This window comes from Eleutherodactylus coqui, chromosome 1 (assembly GCF_035609145.1).
Source record: "Eleutherodactylus coqui strain aEleCoq1 chromosome 1, aEleCoq1.hap1, whole genome shotgun sequence".
NCBI lineage: Eukaryota > Metazoa > Chordata > Amphibia > Anura > Eleutherodactylidae > Eleutherodactylus > Eleutherodactylus coqui.
In genome coordinates, this window is record NC_089837.1 from 483,509,412 (window position 1) to 483,529,757 (window position 20,346).

At 44.8% G+C, this 20,346-nt stretch overlaps 1 protein-coding gene across 5 annotated transcripts in view; it reads left to right on the forward strand.

Annotated features, from left to right (window-relative positions):
- Positions 1 to 20,346, forward strand: part of NCKAP5L (NCK associated protein 5 like) — a 79,952-nt gene that overhangs the window by 36,074 nt on the left and 23,532 nt on the right. For 4 of the 5 annotated variants that reach the window (XM_066585814.1, XM_066585847.1, XM_066585839.1 and 1 more), the window contains exons 2-4: positions 12,520 to 12,581; positions 15,353 to 15,454; positions 18,367 to 18,435. In XM_066585814.1, the coding sequence (XP_066441911.1) occupies positions 15,356 to 15,454; positions 18,367 to 18,435 (168 nt within the window). In that variant the 5' untranslated portion in view covers positions 12,520 to 12,581; positions 15,353 to 15,355. Of the gene's footprint in view, positions 1 to 3,638; positions 3,785 to 12,519; positions 12,582 to 15,352; positions 15,455 to 18,366; positions 18,436 to 20,346 lie in introns of those variants that run through there. The other variant, XM_066585823.1, reaches the window with a different exon arrangement.

Genomic DNA, 20,346 nt, shown 5'->3' on the forward strand with positions numbered 1-20,346 from the left:
AGTCACACAGTCACTCACGGACAAGTCGCCATTAGTATTTTGATAGTCGCACCTCAATTGCACATGGTAGGCGAGTGTGATGCAATTTTTGCACCCCATAGGGAATAATGGGGAATGTCACCCAAAAAATTGGACATTCTGCGATTTTCCTATCTTTTAGCATCGTTACGAGAGCGAACCCCCTACATGTAAATAGACCCATTGCAAAAAATGGGTTCATTCCCGTGCGAGTTTTGTGCGTCTCGCGAGGTGTTTAACTTGCTTGGCAGCAACAATCATCATCGGGTTTTTCCAAAGTCTCATTTCTCCAGTTCTTGGATATTAGGTAGTCGTGCCAATAATATGCACAGAGATTTGTCAGCTCCATGTGAGCAGAAATAATAGTGCCTGTGTGACTGTTCACGTGTGTTGGCCTAATAGGAGATCTAACTGTGAAGCGCATGGATGCCAAGCCAAGGTGCAGTGGGATTGGTAGTCTCCAGATGTACAGCTGAGGCTCCACATGTCTATATGTAATAATGAATCCTTTAGGCTCTGTTGGAGGTAAAGAACAAGGGGGGTTATACTGCCTTACATAACCCATGCACAGCTGCTGCCCAAGAGTACAGTACGAGCCGGGCCACGGGGTGAAACGCGGGAGCTGAAGGCTCTGCCCTTCACTTAATGTGTGAAATGGACATTGCTTTGACCTCTGTGTTGGCAAAGACTAGGGAGTTCTGACAGTGAAAGGTATGTTACCTTTGAAAAGTACAGAAATTTCGCTCTGGTGCCCGGACGCGCACCGACGTCTTATTAAACGTGACAGCTGTTTCTACTATTAACTCTGTCATTGCTGAACTCGTATGTATTTGAATCGGCCAGACTTATTCTCTTTTTTAGTAAAGTTTTGTTTTTAGTAAGTTCTGTGTGTACAATGTAGAATTTTTGGAAATTCCATTTTTTTGTGTTCAGTAGCTGCAATAGGGCTGATGATGTCCCTATGCTGTAAGGAGCCCCCTATAGTGTATAATGAGAGATGGAGCGAAGATCTTTCTTACACCTGTCTGTATTAGAAACCCTCCTGTCCTGAGGGAAGGGGACTATCTGTACTTGTTGTTCTCTGCCATCCGCCCGATACTGTGGTTCTGGTCTCCGTGTTTGGCCGTCCAAGATGGACATCACAGTTTTCCTTGTTTTGCACTTCTCTCTGATTGGCCAATGCTGATTATGTGAGCAATCAAGGCTGGCCAAGTGCATTATAGTCTAAGACTACCAGTGCACTGCGGGGAAATTGGAAAGCCTGAAGGTTTTGTTGGCCATCTTGGGTGGCCAAAAACTGGGACTGCAACTGGCGAATTGGATGGCCAGCAGAAAGGAACTAGTGCAGGTAATGTACTCCGGTCCTGGCATCAAAATTTGTCAATAAACCAGTGGGTTGCTTTAAAGAGTTTGTCTAGTTGTAAACTATTGATGGCTTATTAGTAGGACAGACTATCAATAGTAGATTAGCGGGGTCTTTTGCCTGGGATCCCCGCTGATTGGTTATTCACCAGGCAAGTGGGCTGGTGCACAGAGCTGATTTCTGCAAGTAGACAGCTCAATTTTCAGTGGCCAGGCTTGGTATTACAGACAAAGGTCCCATTGAAGTGAAAAGAAATTTTGCCTGTAATTCCAAACCTGGCCACTGCAGGGAGAACAGAGCTCAGTGGGTGAGCACACGGGCCTGCTGAACAGCTGATCAGAGGAGTTTCTGGGCAGCAAGAGCCCACCCCTAAGGATAGTCCATCAATAGTTTACAACTGGACAACCCCTTTAATTACATGCTGTCAGCATAGCAATGAAAATTGATCAGGAAATTGTTCCCTTTCTCATTTCAAGTGTTTCTCAAAAATACAACCATTGAATTTACATGACTTTGCTGTAATTCCAAAGGATTTTAGATCATTTGAGGTTCCATAATTTTTTACGAAGGAAAGGAGATAATATTTTGTTTGGGGACGCAGATCATCAGGCTTCCTAGACACCGACATTTTCCACCTCCGAAATGATGACCTTCATGAAGATCCCAAACTTAAAAGCCTTGTTAAGTCTATTTAAAAATTCTGGGATTGAACTGCAAAGTGTGACTACACCCTGACACATTGTAGTCTGCTGCAGTCTGTGATGTCTTTTTTTGTGTGTGTGTGACAAAATTGGCATTATTTGGGGAAAAAAAGATCACTGGAAGTTTAAAAATAAGGAAATAAGAGCCATTTTATTCTGAAGGATAATCGTTCAGTGCTGGGAGCGACTGAACGACAAACGATAATCCATTAGTTGTTTAGTTTCTGCAGGCATAAAAATCAAACGACGATTGGCTTGTTTAAACAGGCAGTCGTACATCTATAAACGACTGCCTGTTTGTTGTGAATAGGGGCGGGCGGAAGAGATCTCCGACCTGCTCTGAGATCTCTTCTCTGATTTACCCTTCACTGAGCGTTCCTTGCTCCTGTGTGAAAGCATGAATGTCGAGTGCTTAAGCATATGACAGTCTTTTGTGTTAAATGGACCCTTAAGCTGGACATCCCACTGCGGATACGGAACGGCGATACAATTGACATGTAGCGAATTTGAATTCCGCGTCGCAACAAAGTTTCCGCAAGGGCTTTGTGCGGGTTTTTTCAAAATCTCATCTACTTTGCTGCTACTGTAAATGCAGCGGAATGTCCATGCGGAGGGTCTGCGCGGAAATTCTGCGGCAATTCCACCCTGTGTGAACCTATCGTAAGGGCTCATGCATATGCGTAAAACGATTTGTAAACACCAGCTCTGCCGGCAGCGACCGCACAAAACGCGCACGAATAGGAAATCCATTCTTTTGAATAGATTTACTCACTTGAGCAACTTTTTCCTTGAAGTATGTCCCCTCGGAATGCCTCACCTACTGCTTTCGATGGGACCTTGAAAGACACCGCATGTGACTCGGATGCCACGCGATGTGCATCCAAATCCCATGCGATGTCAAATGTGAAAATATCTACCCCATCATTACTACAACATCCTCCTTATTGCCCATCTTGAGAACTTCCCGAAACCATGTTTTATGTGTGTATGTGGAATAATGTGGGTCGGGAGGGGTATCCTCTCTCCTTAGGGAGAGCACCAAGAAGGTGAGCGAGGAGACTTATTAGGCCGTGCATGCTCCTTTGGGTAATATGCAAATAAGGAAGATGGAGTGTGACAACAACAAATCTCCGTTCAATGCTTTGCTTTTGTGGTCAATGTTTGCTAGTAGTAGACCTGGAATACCGGTAGCGGGACGCATTTCCTCCACTTAGGCGATGAGCTTTGATTATATACAAGCGTCCCTCGTCAGGCGCCTATAATCGTGCAGCAGATAGTACTAGAGATTTGGCGGATTATGGTGGAGAACCATGTTAGATGTCTGACCTTCACCAGAGAAACTGTTACTGATGTGGTCAAAGACCCCCCCCCCTTCATCCTTTGTTATGTGACAGAAGGGAAAGCACTTGCTATTATGAGGGTAGGATAAGGATTCTCCCTCAGGGGGAGTTGAGGCTGCAATGCATGTGTGTATGTGACGTGGGCCTCTCTTTACATCATAGGGACAGGCTACAGGCCGGGATGAGCACACGCTGATACTGGCAGGGATTCAGCCTTGCCCCCCTTCCTTCACCACATCCCTCAACCCCCTCCCTTCTTCCCTGCTGCGCCTGTGCTAGCTAACAATGCAGCACAAAAACCAAGGCAGCCGGCTCTCCAAGAGCTTCCATGAAGTGAGAGCAAAGAAGGCGACCAAGCAGGGGTGAGTTGGCAGCGGCATTTTACCCATTTCCTTCCCTTCTAGCTTACGCTTTTGGATTTCGATGACCTTCACATTTTCCATCTCCGCATGCCCACCCTCAAGCAGCCTAGACCCCTCTGCTGGAAAGTCTTCATATCTACAAATGGTGCCTTTGCCAACTTCTAGCCTTGCATGCTAACAATAGCCTGGTATTATAATACATCCCCATCGAGGGTCTCCGATGTGTAATAAACTTTACGCAGCGCATTCGCCCATGGCCTTGTTGTCCTGCCATGTGACGGCGTAGTCGGTATGTTGTCAACAGTCATCTAACGTTACCTATTACCCTGACGATTGGAAGCCGCCGACTAGCATTAGATGTTTGCACAATTATGCTGACAGGACGAAAAAAAAGGGGGGGGGGGAGGGGGGAAGAGCATCTGTGGTCTGAAAATATATTGTACGTCTGTTTTCAATGTTCGCAGCCATGTATTCTTGCACTGCTGTAATATGCCACGTTTGAGGTTATTTATTTATAATGTAAGCAATGTTACAATGTATCGCTGTGCAGTGCTGGGCAGAAGTTTTAGGCAGGTGTGGAAAAAAATTGCTACAAAGTAAGATTTGTTTTTTGCAGAAGGAGTCTGATGGGCTCCAAATTTATTCTGCAGCAGGATAACAACCCCAAACATACAGGCAATATCATTAAGAACTATCATAAAGAAGAACAGGGAGTCCTGGAAGTGATCATATGGCCCCACAGACCCCTTTCTGATCCCACCATTCCCCAGTCTGTTTGGGATTACATGAAGAGACAGAAGGAAGTCTACATCCACAGACGATCTGTGGTTAGTTCTCCAAGATGTTTGGAACAACCTTCAAAAACTGTGTGCAAGTGTATCTAGAAGAACTCATGCTGTTTTGAAGGCAAAGGGCGGTCACACCAAATAATGATCTGATTTTGTTTTCTCTTTTTTTGTTTATTTGCTATTTCATGAAAATAAACTATTGGAATTTCTGCTTTTGACAGCATTCTTACTGCGCAGCACTTTTTCTACACCTGCCTAAAACTTTTGCACGTTACTGTAGTTTTGCTCCTATGGCTTGGTAGCAAAATGGTGCAAAAGCCAGATTTTTTGGTCAATGTTTAGAAAATAACCGTCAGTACTTCCCAGATTTGTCACGCGGTATCTGTTGCATCGTTAATATAAATCTGCATGCAATATGCTTTTTGCCATAAATGAGACATAAATCCTAAAGTTTGTTACAGAACTCCGTTGTCCCAGTTCTTTGATTTTCCACATAGCCTATAGATTAACAGTCTTACTGCCTCTCAGATATTCCGGCTGCTCACAAGGTCACTCATCCCTTCATTCGTCCATGTTTGTCGTTCCCTGGTGGAGAACACATTCCTGTTTTATTGGCACTCTCCGCCTCTTAAACGTAAATTTTCTTTTCTGCTCCTTCGTTGGGTACTTTTGCCACTCCTGAATACCAACCAAGCTGCAGAGCCCATAAAATTGGCTTTTTTTTTTTTTTTAGTTTTCAGCCAGCGCCTTTTTGTATCCGCAAAACTGAGAACAAAATAGTTCCTAGATCTGCCCCGCTTTGCTAATTTCAGCCCTGCTGCGCCGAATGTGTAAAGTTAGCCCGACTAGTTAGAACTGCAGCGTTTTTAAGGTCAGAGATGCTACGGATGAGCGGCACATCTGTTGCAGTGCTTTGCAGTTCTGTAGTAGTGGTTTAATGTTTATGTGCATAGGCAATGCAATGATTATGATTGTACCAGCAATAATGGTGTCACTCTAATCCCCGAGACTTTACAGCCATTAAGCCTATCTCCTGCCTTGCAGATTCGGAGGGTCACATCCATAGAATGCACCTTTTCACATAACTGTTCTTTAATGGTCTGGAGCTTCGGTTCGGCGCGGCGCTTAATAAGGATGATGCTTGGAATAGCTAGCATTGCGGCAGACTGTCTAATGGCCATGGATTCAAGGTTTGCAGGAACCTTTGAAGATTACACACAGTATAGGCTCATTATATGCTAAAACCAAGTTAAAGTGGAGTTGATTTTGTGTCTGGGTGACAGGTTGGAACTTGTGGTATGTGAGTGTGATGTTTTGCGGTGTCTGAGAAGTTTAGTCGGTCCCCTAAGGACACTGCAGTAAGTTAAGGCATCACTTTTCCTACCCCCCCCCCCCCTTCTCCCCCCAACTCGCAATCTCCCAAATCTGGATGCAAATGCTACCATATATATGCAAATGCATTTTGCCGTTCGTCTCAATAAGTGCATTCATCAGCCATGTACTCTAAATACTATTTGCTATAGAATAACTTGCATTTTTTTGGTGCTTGAAAAAGCTCTTCAGAATCAAAAAAAGGTTTTTTTGGTTTCTTTTTTCCTGGAACAGCGCCACACTTATCCGTAGACCGTGTCTTGTATTGCAGCCCAGCATTTTCAAGTTCCAACTACTGGTCTATTGTTAGAGTAGTTCTTTGCATGTGAAGTTTTGTCAGTTATGCTTCGTCTCTTTTAAAGGGCTTGGGAACTATTTATGGCCTATTCTCAGTTCAGGTGATCAGTAGTAGATTGGTGCATGTCTATCGCCCAGGTATCCCGATGATCAATTGATTGCCAGGTTGCTACACTTGTGCATTGAGTTGATTTCTGCGGGAAGCAGATAGCTCCGTTCTTACTGCAGTGGCCAGGCTTGGTATTGCTGGTGAGGTTCCTATTTACTTCAATGGGAGCTGAGCCTGTAATACCAAGCCTGGCCATTGCAGTGGAAATGGAGCTGCAGAGATCACCGCAGTACACTGACCCAGCAAACCACTGCCAATGGACCCCCGTCAATCTCTTATTGATGAACTATCATGAGGATATGTAAATGATAACTTGACCTGCAATACCAAGCCTGGCCACTGCAGTAAAAACGGAGCTGTCTGCATCCTGCAGAAATCAGCTCATTGCAGAAAATTAGCAGACAGCTAGGGGTCCTGGGTGATGGGCAGCGGTCAATCTACTACTGATGACCTGTCTTAAGGATAGGCCATAAATAATTTACAGATGGAAAACCTCTTTAAGCACATTGCTCCTGGGTCTCCTCTGTGCATAGGTAGCATAGTGAGTGCATGTTGCAATTATTTGGATATGATATTTGCATAGTGAGCATTATCCGCCATAGTAAATACCTTGTCATCCAGTGATTGGGCAACACATAACAGCATGCCCACTGTTTAAGCGAGCAGCGGATAGCAATTTGCTATAGTGGGCATAGATTATGGTAAGTGCTTTGTCAATCACTATAATGACATCTCTCTAGGTAATGTAATTCTCAGCTAACCCTGCCATAGAGTTCTGCGCTATTCTCCTGTCCATTGGCGCATATGGTCAGTGTTCTGATTGGGCTGTGGTGATGTCCCTTGTTGCGTGCAGTTTTCAGGTCAGATAGAAAGGCTCTCACATTCCTTTTAGAATGTCCTCATGTCACCGGCACGCTGCATTACTCCAGCATACAGAGCAATAACTCCCTGGAGCTGGGCTCTGATGTGTATTCTTGCATGGTGTGGAGGAGTGGTACTGGATGTGCTGGGGGTGTCTGCAATGCAGTGTTCCAAGATATATCACTGGCATTCCTAACTGATGGAAGGGCACAGGCTGACTACGTGATCATGGTCCGCAAGTGACGGCCCTGCTTCACTTTAACCTCCTAGCTGCAGGAAGCCTCATCGCTTTCCTTACTTACTGATCGTGCTTTTATCCCTAACTTTCCGAAAACTTTTTATTCTCATAGATGTGGATTATATAATCTTTATGACCCATCGTAATTGCATGTGCACTGTTCTAAATTTCCATATTCTGTCCTATGTTGCCTCTTAGTTTGATGTCATCCACTCCATTTTACGGATATGTAACCTATTAAAGTATCATAAACTGTAGACTTCAAGAAAAGCTACAATGGCCAGGAGATATCGAGCAGCGATGCTTGCCTAATATTGAGTAGGTCCCTCTTGTGCTGCCAAAACAGCTCTAACCCTCAGAGGCATGGACTCTACAAGACCTGTGAAGGTGCCTGGTGGTATCTCACACCAAGACGTTGGGTTCTGAAGTTGCTAGGTAGGGTCTTTTATGGATCAGATTTGTTTTTCCAGCTCATCCCTGAAATGCTCACTTGGATTAGGATCTGGGGGATTTGGAGACCAAGTCAACGCCTTGAACAATTTATGTTCCTCAAACCGTTCCTGAGCAATTTTTGCAGTGTGGCAGGAGGGTATTATCCTGCTGATAGAGGGCACTGCCATTAGGGATAACCGCTGCTATGGAGGGATGTACTTGGTCTGCAACCATGTTTAGGTAGGTTGCATGTGTCAGGCATCCACATGAATGCCAGGACCCACGGTTTCCCAGTAGAACATCTCTCAGAGCATCACACTGTCTTCTTTCCCTACTGCGTACTGTTGCAATTTCTTCCCCAGGTTAGGAATGCATACATCCCAATTGTGTGCATGATGGAAAAGAAAATGTGATTAATCAGATCAGGTCTTCTGTTGTTCCATGTTCAGCATAGGCCTCTGGCCAGTCTGTGGCTATGCCACCCACTATACAGCAAGTTGTAACGAACTGTGTGTTCTGACACCTTCCTATACTACCCTGCCCAAAGTATTTGGACACCTATCAGTAGAAAGGATTATCACTTATTCATATGTCCTAAACCATGCTACGTAAGGTGTAGGCCCTTGGAGGTGTCCGCCATAATTTGTAATGGGAACTACATGCTATTGAATATATGGGTTTATGCCATGGCACACAAGCATCCATCACGAAGCACAATGCATCGGCCCATCTACAATGGTGCAAGGAGTGTCATCAATGGACAGTTAAGCAATGGAAGAACGTTCTATGTAGTGATGAATCGCGCTATTCCATCTTCAAATCAGATAACGTACCTGGCAGAGGAGGATCCTGGGGAACACCCTTTGCCTGAGTATGTTGTGTCAATAGATAAGTACAGCGGAGGTTCTGTTATGGTCTGGGGATGTGTTACATGGCATGGTCTTGGTCCATTGGTTGTAGTGGCAAGAACCATGAACACGGAGGTGTTCCCTGACGTTCTAGTCAATAATGTGCTGCCAGCAATGTGGCAATATTCTAGGAATGCTCAGCCATACTTCCAACAAGACAGCATGCATTGTCACAAATCAAGTACTGTTTTACATTGGTTGGAGGATATGGATGCTCCCAGATTGCACTGGCTGCACAGAGTCCGGACCTGAACCCTACTGAACATCTTTGGGATGAGCTGGACTTTGGGTTTGGAGATATAAACAGTGTCCATCTTCTTTGAGAGAACTCGACAGACATTTGTAGGATGAATGGAGAGAAATAGCAGCTGAAGTGTTTCAGATATTAATAGAAAGTATGCAATGGAGACTATCTGATGTCATTAGTGGCCAAAGGAGCCCCATTAAGTATTAACATTTGGAAATAAATACTACTTTTCATTCTTGCTCATTACTTGTGGTAGGGTAGTGTATTATAGCCAGTATTTATTTTTTTTAGCAATTTTTACTACAGTAGCTTTTCAATGGGATCACACCAGATCGGCTACCCTTCACTCTGAATGCACATCAGTGAGTCTAAGGCACCCATGACTTTGTGCCTGGTTCACTTGTTGTCCTTCCTTGGACCACTTTTGGTAGTTAGTAATCAGTGCATAGGAGAGACACCCCAAAAGTCCTGCAGTTTGGGAGATGCTCTTAGCCAGTCATCTAGTTGGCACAGTTTATCCCTGTCAGTCACTCAGGTTTTTACAATTGGCTGTTTTCCTACTTCTAACACATCAACTTCAAGAACTGAGTGATCACTTCATGCCTAATATATCCCACCTCTTGACAGGTGCAGTTGTAACAAGATAATTAATGTTATTCACGTCACCTGTCTGTGGTTTTAAGTGCATTATCCCATCATTCACTTTCATACCGAAAGTCCTGAAAGACACTTAATAGTAGTTCTTAAAGTAACTTATAGTGTTTCTAGCATATAAAAACTTTTTTTTTGTGCTTCCCCTACCCCTCTTGCTTCTGCTACTACTTTGTGTTGCTGGGGGCAAACTCTGGAAAGAATCAGTCTCCTTCCTCCTCTGGCAGTACAGTTCCTTCTTACTCCCCTGCAAAGTCTTCTCAGCTATACTGACATGATCCTGCAAAGCTCTGTTCCCTTATAACAAGAAAGGCAAACAGAAAGCCGTTTCCATTGGCTGCACTGAGCAGAGGATCACTATGCCGATTGCTGGCAATGGGGAAAGTGACTGAGCATGTGTGTCCACCAGCACTCGGCTCATTAGGTGGACATGCACGTTAACCTATACTTTGAACACCAGGTGGCGCCCTACTATGAGTACATATTAAAATTCTTTACTGGATTATTTTTTAAAGGGAGTCTATCTCCTATGAGCCCCAAAAGCTAGAGTAATGGGCACATAGGAGATGTATCCTGTGAAATTTTTAGGCATGCGCACAAATTGAGAGGACTATGAGTGTACGCCGACACAGCCCATGGAATGCATGCAGCAGCAGCTTAGTAGGCAGACAGCGAGGAAACAGTGAGGAAGGTAAGCGTGAGAGAGGTTTCCCTGAACTCTGCCCCGTGTCTCCTATCAGACTATTACTGTAGTTTATAGATCTCATAGGCCATAACAGTCCATCTAGCAACCTCTAAATGGCAAAACGCTTATCCCGTATTCAAATATGGGGTCTGAGTACAGGGTTCCATGTCCTCTTGTTTAATTGGTACTATGGTTGAGCATGCTCACTGCTGCTCTGTGGATTTCTATGGGTCTGCCGTAGACCGCACAGCGTCGTACTCGGCTGTTTCTGCCACAGTCAAGAAGAGATAAATGGAGCAGCATCATGGACGACAACGTCATACGGGGGCACAGAGGACCCTTTTTTTCGTGATCTATGGAGGTCCCAGTAGTCGGAAGCCACTGATAAGAGTTAAGCTTGGCACAGTTCCTAAGTTCTGTTGCAGTACTTATTTTAATTAAAATGTCTGTTTATACTATTATCCATTACTTTTATTTTGTTTGTCCACGAACGGATGGTTAAAAATACAAATATCAGAGTGCATAATGTGTGGGTATGTCTTCTGACATCTCTTATGAGCCCTATAATCTAGGGTAATGGGCTTAAAGGAGATGCGGTGCAGAGTTTGGGGATACATCTTACACTTTTACTTCCTCACCTTTTCCTACTGGGCCCTAGAAACTTAGAGGGCCTTAAGACCCCTCCATCACATAAGAAGACGCCAGTATTATAAACAGCATATGATAAGTAGGGGACACTGTTACAGATTTTGCATTAGGGCCTAAGAGCTTCTAGTTATGCCTGTGTTGAGGATCATCATTGCTGGCAGCACATCCCCCTTTCACACGGGGAGATGTGCTGCACAATATATATATTTTTTGCCGCATAAAAGATGATTATTCGTTTGTTAGGTTGTTGGTAAGAGCTTCACGGGGTCCAATGATCAGGCAACCAAAACCTAGAAATGTTCTTGCAAGACCTGTCATGCGGACGGCCACCCAGAGGGAAAGTGGAGACATTGTTGGCCAGTTGTGGTGCCCCTAGCTGAAAAGATCATGCTCAGCTGGGTGGCACACATGACCAGCGTCAGGGACATAACTATAGAGGGTGTAGGGGATGCGGTTGCACCCGGGCCCAGGAGCCTTAGGGGGGCCCATAAGGCCTCTCTTCTCCATATAGGGAGCCCAGTACTATGAATAAAGCATTATAGTTGGGGGTCCTGTTACAGGTTTTGCATTGGGGTCCAAGAGCTTCAAGTTATGTCTCTATGCAGCATGGTTTAGGTATGGGTACGGGTACAGATACAGATAGAGAGGGGGGGGGGCCCAGCTCACGTTTTGCATCAGGGCCCCTGAGCCTTTAGTTACGCCCCTGACCAGCGTAATCTACAGCTAAATAAGAGGTTGTTGGAAATTGGTGAAAACCAGTATCACAAAGCACCCGTTACTACCTGTCAGGGGTACTAAGTGAATTCCTTCTAAGAACAAGGAGAGGGTTGTGGTCGTTGGTGGGTCTTGGTACCCTACACAATGGCTGTGTAGTACACGTCTCCAGTATATTGTTTGTATATCGGATTTACTTGCCTGGTCTTTGTGAGCCTTGAAACAATGTCCTCTTTATCCATACATTGGACCCAAAAATAGGAACAATTAGGAAGGTTGTAAAGGGAAGTCATGTATTGTAAATGTTTGGCTACACATTTAATGAGGCGGGATTCCCACAGGGCGACTGTCTTTTTCACTCCACTGCTATATAGTTGCATTTAAATATATTTTCTCAGTGCTTTTTTTTTTTGCGCCAGTCTATAGCTGCAGTGTCCTTTCTAAGCACAAGGGTAATGTGAGGTAACTGGTACGGCCGTGCCGATCAGGTTCATATACATTATCTAGAATCAAGCACTTAATTACAGATTGGTCCAGAAGCCGCGAGCTGTAATGCTGTGCATTGTACCATGCGGAGGGCTTAAAGAACACACATCATTAAAGAGGTCACAAACAGATGTGATTAATTTCTCTAGGGAAGAATGGTCCTGGGTTAGACCCCTGGCTCCGGCGGTAATGGCATGGTGACCGATAGTCACACGGGAAGAACGCTCCGTGTAATTGATGTTTTACCTTGCATCGAGTAATTGATGCTTGAAATAATGATGGCCTTTGCTTTGTGTGCAGGTGTAGTGAAATGTTGTGGACCCCTCACGCATCCAGTTTCCGGGTATGACATCACATACAAGGTGAGAGCAATATCAAGTTTTGTCATTATGTATCCGCAGATGTTTCTAGAGCAAAAAGCCATAGGGTGATCCGTCTCCGAGGCCCCGGATAAAGCCTCCGCACATGGACATACTATACAGGAGGCTGTGCATACTAGGAAGGACCTAATCTCCCTAATCCTCCCAACCAGATGGGCAATGTCTAGTCACTTGTTTGTCACTCGGTTTAGACCTCTTCATGTCCGAACCGTATTTTGCAGCCTTTTAAACCTGCTGGTTTATCTTGGATAGCGAAAAAGACCTTGCATGGTTAACGTCCATTAACTATATGATGGCGGTCTTCTCTTACACGCAATCATGGCCGTACAGCGCTTGCATTGAGAATTTTCTATACATCTAGTTCACATTTAAGTGTAGAGACAGAGACTTCTCTGTAACAAGAATCACGTGGCTTTCTAAGTACTTGGAGCAGATAATTCCCGCAGGAATATCGGATGAGATCATATGACTTAAAAATTAGAAATCTGTAAAACTCTTAATACGCCAGACAGCGCACAACATTGCTTATATAGGCATCTGTAAGCGTTGGACGCTGCAAAAATGCCTCCCCTCCCTTCTCTTTCCCTGCTCCCATAGGAGTCTATAGGACCCGCGGCGTATATATTGGCCAAAACATAATTCCAGAAGTATGTTTTGGCTGAGCGTATATACGCCGGCCGCGTATATGTTCTATTTTTCGCGCTGCCAGCGTATTTACCCGCCGCATATTCGCCTGTGTGAACGGCTGTATTAGAAGTCAATGCTTCCCATGGGTACCGTATTTGCGCCCGGGCGTGAAAACGTGCCGTTTATGCGCTCGTGGGAATAAAGCCTAAAGCTCAATACATTGAAGGGATTGTCCAGGACTTTTACTGCAGTACCAACCAGGCTGCTGCAATACGGACAGCTCTATCTGCTTCCAGCAATGCCGTGAATCAGCTAATCAATGGGGATGCCGAGTGGCATACCCGCACTGATTGACTTCTGATAACCTATCCTGAGGATTGGTCATCATAGTAACATATCATGTTAGGCCAAAAAAAGACATATGTTCATCTAGTTCAGCCTGTTTCACCCCACACTGTTGATCCAGAAGAAGGCAAACCCCTCCCCCAATGAGGTAGAAATCAATTTTCCCAACGTATTCCGCCGCGCCGTACAGATTGCATTCACTCCTATCTTGTCTGTCACATTCTGTTCACAGGTCGCTGATTTCCGGTGGATTTTATCTCCGATTTTTGTGTGGATCTGCAGCAGATTTCAGTCTTTCAATTGAATTCAAAATGAAGGGGTAAAATCTGCTGTAAATCTGCACCAAAATCCATGATGGAATCTGCATCAAATCAGCAACAAGTGATCACACCTCAGGGTTATGTCCAGACCGGGCGGATTTGCTGCGAATATCCACAGCACAAAATCTGCACCATTTGGTGTGGATTTGGGTGTAGATTTCATCCCCTCATTTGAAGATGTGGAATCCGAACTGCAAATCTGGTGTTGTTCAATAACTGACAGATTTAAATTCTGCACCGCACATCTATTGCCCTGGGGGATAATACTATTATGCAACTCCCATCCACTTTGCTGCTACTGTAAACGCTGCAGATCTTCCTTGCGGAAAATCTGCCCCGAGTTAACCTACCTAAAGGATGTGTTCATACGTAGCTGATTTGTTTTGGATCTTCCACATCTGAGAACATTTGCAACAAACCTGTACCAAAATCTGCACCAAACCAATTGAATTCGAATTGAACGGGTGAAATCTGCTGCGGATTCTTACCAAATTCTGTGGATTTAGGTGCAGATCTGCTGCGTTTTTTTTCAGCTGCAGCAAATCCACCATGTGTGAATGCACCCTGAGTTACATGTTTTTGGGAGCGTAGAGTAACGGGCAGTAGGACCATTGTTATTGACAATACTAAAGATAAAGTACACTTTTCAGAAACGTTTGACATGTCCGAGACATGTCAAAAGTTTTGATCGGTGTGGGTCCCACTGCTGAGACCCCTGTTGATCGCTCGAATAAGGGGCTGCAACACTCACTTGAGCGCTGTGCCCCCTTTGCTGCTTTTCACCTCCTCCCGGCAGCTGAAGACAGCCCACATAGAGGTCTATAGAAAGCGTCATACACCTCTATGCGGTCGGCCTCAGCTGCAGGAAGGCAATGAGGACCGTCAAAGCGGCACATCGCTCAGGTGAGCCCTGCAGCCCCCTCATTGTAACGATCAGCGGGGGTCTCAGCAGTGGAACCCCCATTGATCAAAACTTTTGACAGGTCAAAAGTTTAGGAAAAGTGTAATTAATCTTTTAGCTTGTCATCCGGAATGTTAAAGCTGCTCACTATGCAATGCTACAAGAAAATGGGATGCATCATTGCCAGCTGGGCAGATTTGCCCAAAGTGGTCAAGCTGGTTGACTAGACCCGTGTCTGTAAAGACAGAAAGCAGTTATATAGTTTGTTTGTCCATTGTTTTATTTCCTTTGTGGTTCACTTTCATTAGTTTAGCTATGCTAAAGGTTACAGATGACAGGACCTTCTTGGTCACATGTACACACAAGACCGTATGTGCTCCTTAGTATTTTTAGCTCCAAGTATGCGTCTGTGTCTTCAGCTATTTTGGGCTTTCTATTCCAGACGGTATTAAATGTCATGTTTTCTGTTCCCTTTGTTTAAGAGTCTATCATTAGATATTGTTTTGGCTACATACCACATTTCAATCATTACTAAGCTTTGGTGTATCCTCGGTTTGCAGAAAATGACGTCTGAGGTGGAGGAAGAGATGCGGCTCCTTGGTGGAGGGGTGTCTGAACCACTGGTCATCCAGGAACTTCTGGAGCGATTGCGGGAACTTGAGGTGAGGAGCATTCTGGGTACAGATTTGCATCTACCTTCTGAACTTGAGATAGTGATGCGGGGAATGTTGGGTATGTCCCAATACATTTGTCAACATAGTGTATATTTAGGCGAATACCAACTTACGGTACATTCACGCAGCAGAATTTTGCGTCAATGCTGAAGCAGATCTGCTTCCAATTACTTTCAGTGGAAATTCACTCTGTAGCGCATATTTTAGAGTTTTTTTGCCATGTGGATTTGATATCTGCATGTGGAAAAAAAAAAGATGTGACCTGTCACTTCTGGATGGGGAGTCCACACCGGGGATTACGTTTGCAAAATTGTATATTAAAAAAGGGCTAAATTCATTTACGGATCTGCGGCCATTCATTTGTATAGCTGCGGTAGAAATCCGCACCTCAATTGCGAGTTTCTGCTGTGGTTTTTAGAGGCAGAATCCACATAGAAAAACCCATGTTGGATTATGCCATGCAAACATACCCCAAATCGGCAATCGGTGTATCATGGGGTCTCCCAACTGGTCTTGGGTGACAGATTTGGGGTTAAGGGCCCTTTTTACCTTGAATGATGATCATTCAGATTTGCGGAATTCTGAATGATAATCGTTCAGTGTAAATGCTGGCAGCGACTGAGCAAAGAATGATAATTCATTCGTCGTTCAGTTTCTGTAGGCCTAAAATCAAATGACTGTCGGCCCGTGTAAGAAGGCAGTCATTCATCTATGAACGACTGCCTTTTTTATTGTGAATAGAGGTGGCCATCCTGAAACAACTTAAGGTGAAGATCGGGCATCTTGGGTCCTTTTGCTCTTCCAGCAGTTAAGCCACGGCCAGAAGTGTCTGCCAGCAGCTTGTCAGCGCTCCACAGAACCAGCATTAGGGCCCTTTTACACGAGGGCCCTTTTAATGATTCGGATTCCTGCGATCCAGTGAGTCTAAACGGTGATTTTTCAGTCTAAATGAATGCAGCTACTGAAGAATGAACAAAAATTCATTCACTTCTCGTTCATCGTTCAGTTTCTGCATACATAAAAACTGAACAACAATGGGCCTGTGTAAACAGGCAGTGGTTCATCTGTGCACGACTGCCTCTTTACTGTGAATGGAGGTGGGTGTGCTGAAACCACCCCCGGCCCGCTCCACCTTCATTCACTCAGTGATTATTCCTCTTGTGAAGAATGATCATCGCTGGGACGACCAGTTGGGTATCTATGCCCAACAGATCGTCCTATGTAAAAGGGCCCTTAGCCAGACTGGTACCTTTTACAATAGGAATAAGGCCTTCGGAGCTCTAGCATATTTTGGGTCCATGTTCTGCCACGGGCTATACAGATGGATGGTTTTCTCATGTACTGCTAGTGAAAAAAAAATCTCATGGCATGGCCTATTCCTGTCGGTTTCACTTATGGGAAATAGGACATGCCAATGCTTGTCAATGTGCTGTGTCTATGTATATCGGACAGCACACAGACGGCTGTCCAGTGAGTGGCACCCAAGTTTCTACAAATGTGAATGATGAATGCGTAAATATTACATGATGTACCATATGCCTTTGCAAACACAACCATAGACCCCCATTCACCCAACAGAAGCCAAATTGACCCCCATTTGATTGGTTTCCACTATGGTTTCCTAATTTTAATGCATATAACAGCTCAGCAGACTGTGCTGTCCCATACATAGGCATCTAGTAAAGAATATACCGATAGATATACTATAGTATATAATTGTTTCTTTTATAATGGCTGCCTATAGTTGAAGGATTCCACTAAGTAGCTTCTGTTAAAAGTATACATGAAAGGTTTTCATCATAAGAAAAGACTAAGTGAAAAAGTAGCCTCTGCCTTTTTTTGGTTTCAGCTCTTAAGGCCCATTTAGACACAACGATTATCGCTCAAAAGATGCCTTTTAAGTGACTTTTGAGCGGTATTCATTGTGTGCATTCAGCGCAAGGTGATCACTCAAACGTTAAGCGATCACCTTGCACTCCGAGCGGGGGATGCAGAAGACAAGCATGGTTGCTTGTCTTCTGCATCCAGCTGTTCTCTGCTCGGAGCGCCCGGCTGTTATACAGCCGAGCGCTCCGAGTGGGGAATGCAGGAGACAAGCAGGGCTGCTTGTCTTCTGCATCCAGCTGTTCTCTGCTCAGAGCGCCCAGCTGTTATACAGCCGAGCGCTCCGAGTGGGGAATGCAGGAGACAAGCAGGGCTGCTTGTCTTCTGCATCCAGCTGTTCTCTGCTCAGAGCGCCTAGCTGTTATACAGCCGAGTGCTCCAAGTGGGGAATGCAGGAGACAAGCGGGGCTGCTTGTCTTCTGCATCCAGCTGTTCTCTGCTCGGATCGTCCGGCTGTTATACAGCTGAGTGCTCCGAGCTGAGAATGCAGAAGACAAGCAGGGCCGCTTGACTACTGCATCCAGCTGTTCTCTGCTCTAAGCGCCCGGCTGTTATACAGCCGAGTGCTCCGAGCTGGGTATGGAGAACACAGCTGGACCGCTCTGTTCTTCATACCCCGGCTATGTTCAGGGAGCGGGATACATCTGAAACAATAGTATCAGCTGTATCCCTCTGTGAATTCCTGATAACTGATCGCTAATCTTTCAGCACGCTGAAAGACAACGATCAGCGACGGGTTAACGAAAGCGGCACGATGTCAGTGCAGTTAGATACAACGATTATCACTCAAAAGACGGCTTTTAAGTAAATTTTGAGCGATAATCGTTGTGTCTAAATGGGCCTTTAATTGGCAGACGTTAGCAGAGTTTTGTTAGTCCGCTCCCATATGACTTCAGGGGTGTATATTTCAGTAACAAGAACTTGGATTGCTAATATGGCCTATTTGGATAATTGAGCAATCAGTCCTATAGTTTCTTTATACTTGGCTTTTACATATTCTACTCTTATTATTGCAGGCTGAAAACGCTGCTCTTGCTCAAGCCAATGAAACCCAACGGGAAACTTATGAACGTTGCCTCGATGAGGTGAGTCTAGTCAATTCCAGTATTACATATCATACCGTGATTTACTTATTACTGGTTCAACAGGAATTCACTGCTTTAATTGAATAAAGGCCATTCATATACTCTGAGCACATCTCACACACCTGAACTGATGTTTGAGGAGAGTCCTGACAATTCCGTTTACAAGATGCGTCCTGTATCCATTTCTAATGTATCGACCAGATATGACATTGTATCAAAGTGACGTCCAGCAGTGAGTGCAGCCAGAGGACAATCGTTACAATGTATTCCTTATGAAACGTGAGGGGATGGATTTCGATGACATGATTAGATAGTAAAATAGCTGTATGCTACAAACAGCTGCGGGAACGCAAATATTTTACAGCCCACGGCTGGCTTCAATTATTGTGTCACCCATATGGAATGTCAGACATCTCGCCCGGCATTCAGTCCTGTAGATAAGGGTTATTATATATATATATAACTGTGAGCGCGGCTCTTAAAATCCTTACAGCTGAGCTCTAAATTGTCCCATGGTGGAATCTTAATAGAACAGCTTAAATAAGACCATATATACATTTACCACTAATTACTATTGCATGATGGGCAATTTAATTGACATTAGACTTTTGTGTCAAGCCTAATAAAATCCCGGAGATGCAATTGCTTGTTTTTATATTTATGTCTGTTGTATTATAGTTAAAGGAGTTGTCTAGTTGTAAACTATTAATGGCCTATACGTGTAGAATAAGTCATTAATACTAGATCAGTGGAGGTCTGGCACCCAGGACCCCATCTGATCAGCTGTATCCCGGACTGATGTGCTCATGCACTGAGCTGATTTCTGCAGGAAGCGGACAGCTCTGTTCTCACTGCAGTGGTCAGGCTTGGTATTGCAGGTCATTCACTTCAATGAACACTTTGCCTGTAATACCTAGTCTGACCACTGCAGTGAGAACGGAGCTGTCTGTTTCCTGCAGAAATCAACTCAACGCACAAGAGCATTCGTCCAGTGAACAGATGATTGGAGTGGATCCTCAGTGGTAACTCCCACCAATTTACTATTGATGGCCTGTCCTACGGATAAGGATAGACCATCAATAGTTTATAACTGGGCAATGCCTTTTAAGTTTGTTTTTGGATGAATCATTTTAGTGTTACAATGTGTCTCAATGCAGAGCATTCTGTTAAGATTGTAAGCATCGGACAGAACGTATTAAAACCCCCTATAATTATAAAGGCCACATATGTAGGGAAATGATGTGTGCATTTCAGAATAAATATTCTTTGAAGTATGACTTGGAAGAGAGCTGGAACAGAGTTTCCAGTCGAAGGTGTGGGCAGAACCAGCTTCTCCCCACCTGCATTGTGCAGATTGACAGCTCTCTCCCCTTTGGTGTGTAGGGAGAGAGTTGTCAGTTTACATCAGGCAGGAAGAAAGAGGCCAGCATGGCCCACCCCCATACATACCTATCCCGGGTTCAGGCTACCCATGGTTCAGGCAGCATGAACCTGGTGACAGGTTTCCTTTAAAGGGTTATTCCAGCCAATCACATTCAGCAACTAGATAGGTGATAATTGTCAGATTGGCGGGTTCCCAATAGTTGAATCCTTACCAATCTAAGGGTGCATTCACACAAACGTATATCGGCTCGGTTTTTACGCCGAGTTGATATACGTCATACTCATCTGCAGGGGGGGGAGCCTGGAAGAGCCAGGAGCAGGAACTGAGCTCCCGCCCCCTCTCTGCCTCCTCTCCACTCCTCTGCACTATTTGCAATGGGGAGAGGCGGGACGGGGGCGGGGCTAATTCTTGGGACTTAGCCTCGCCCCCGGCCCGCCTCCTCTCATTGCAATTAGTGCAGAGGGGTGGATTCACACGAACGTATATCGGCTCGGTTTTCACGCCGAGCCGATATACGTCGTCCTCAT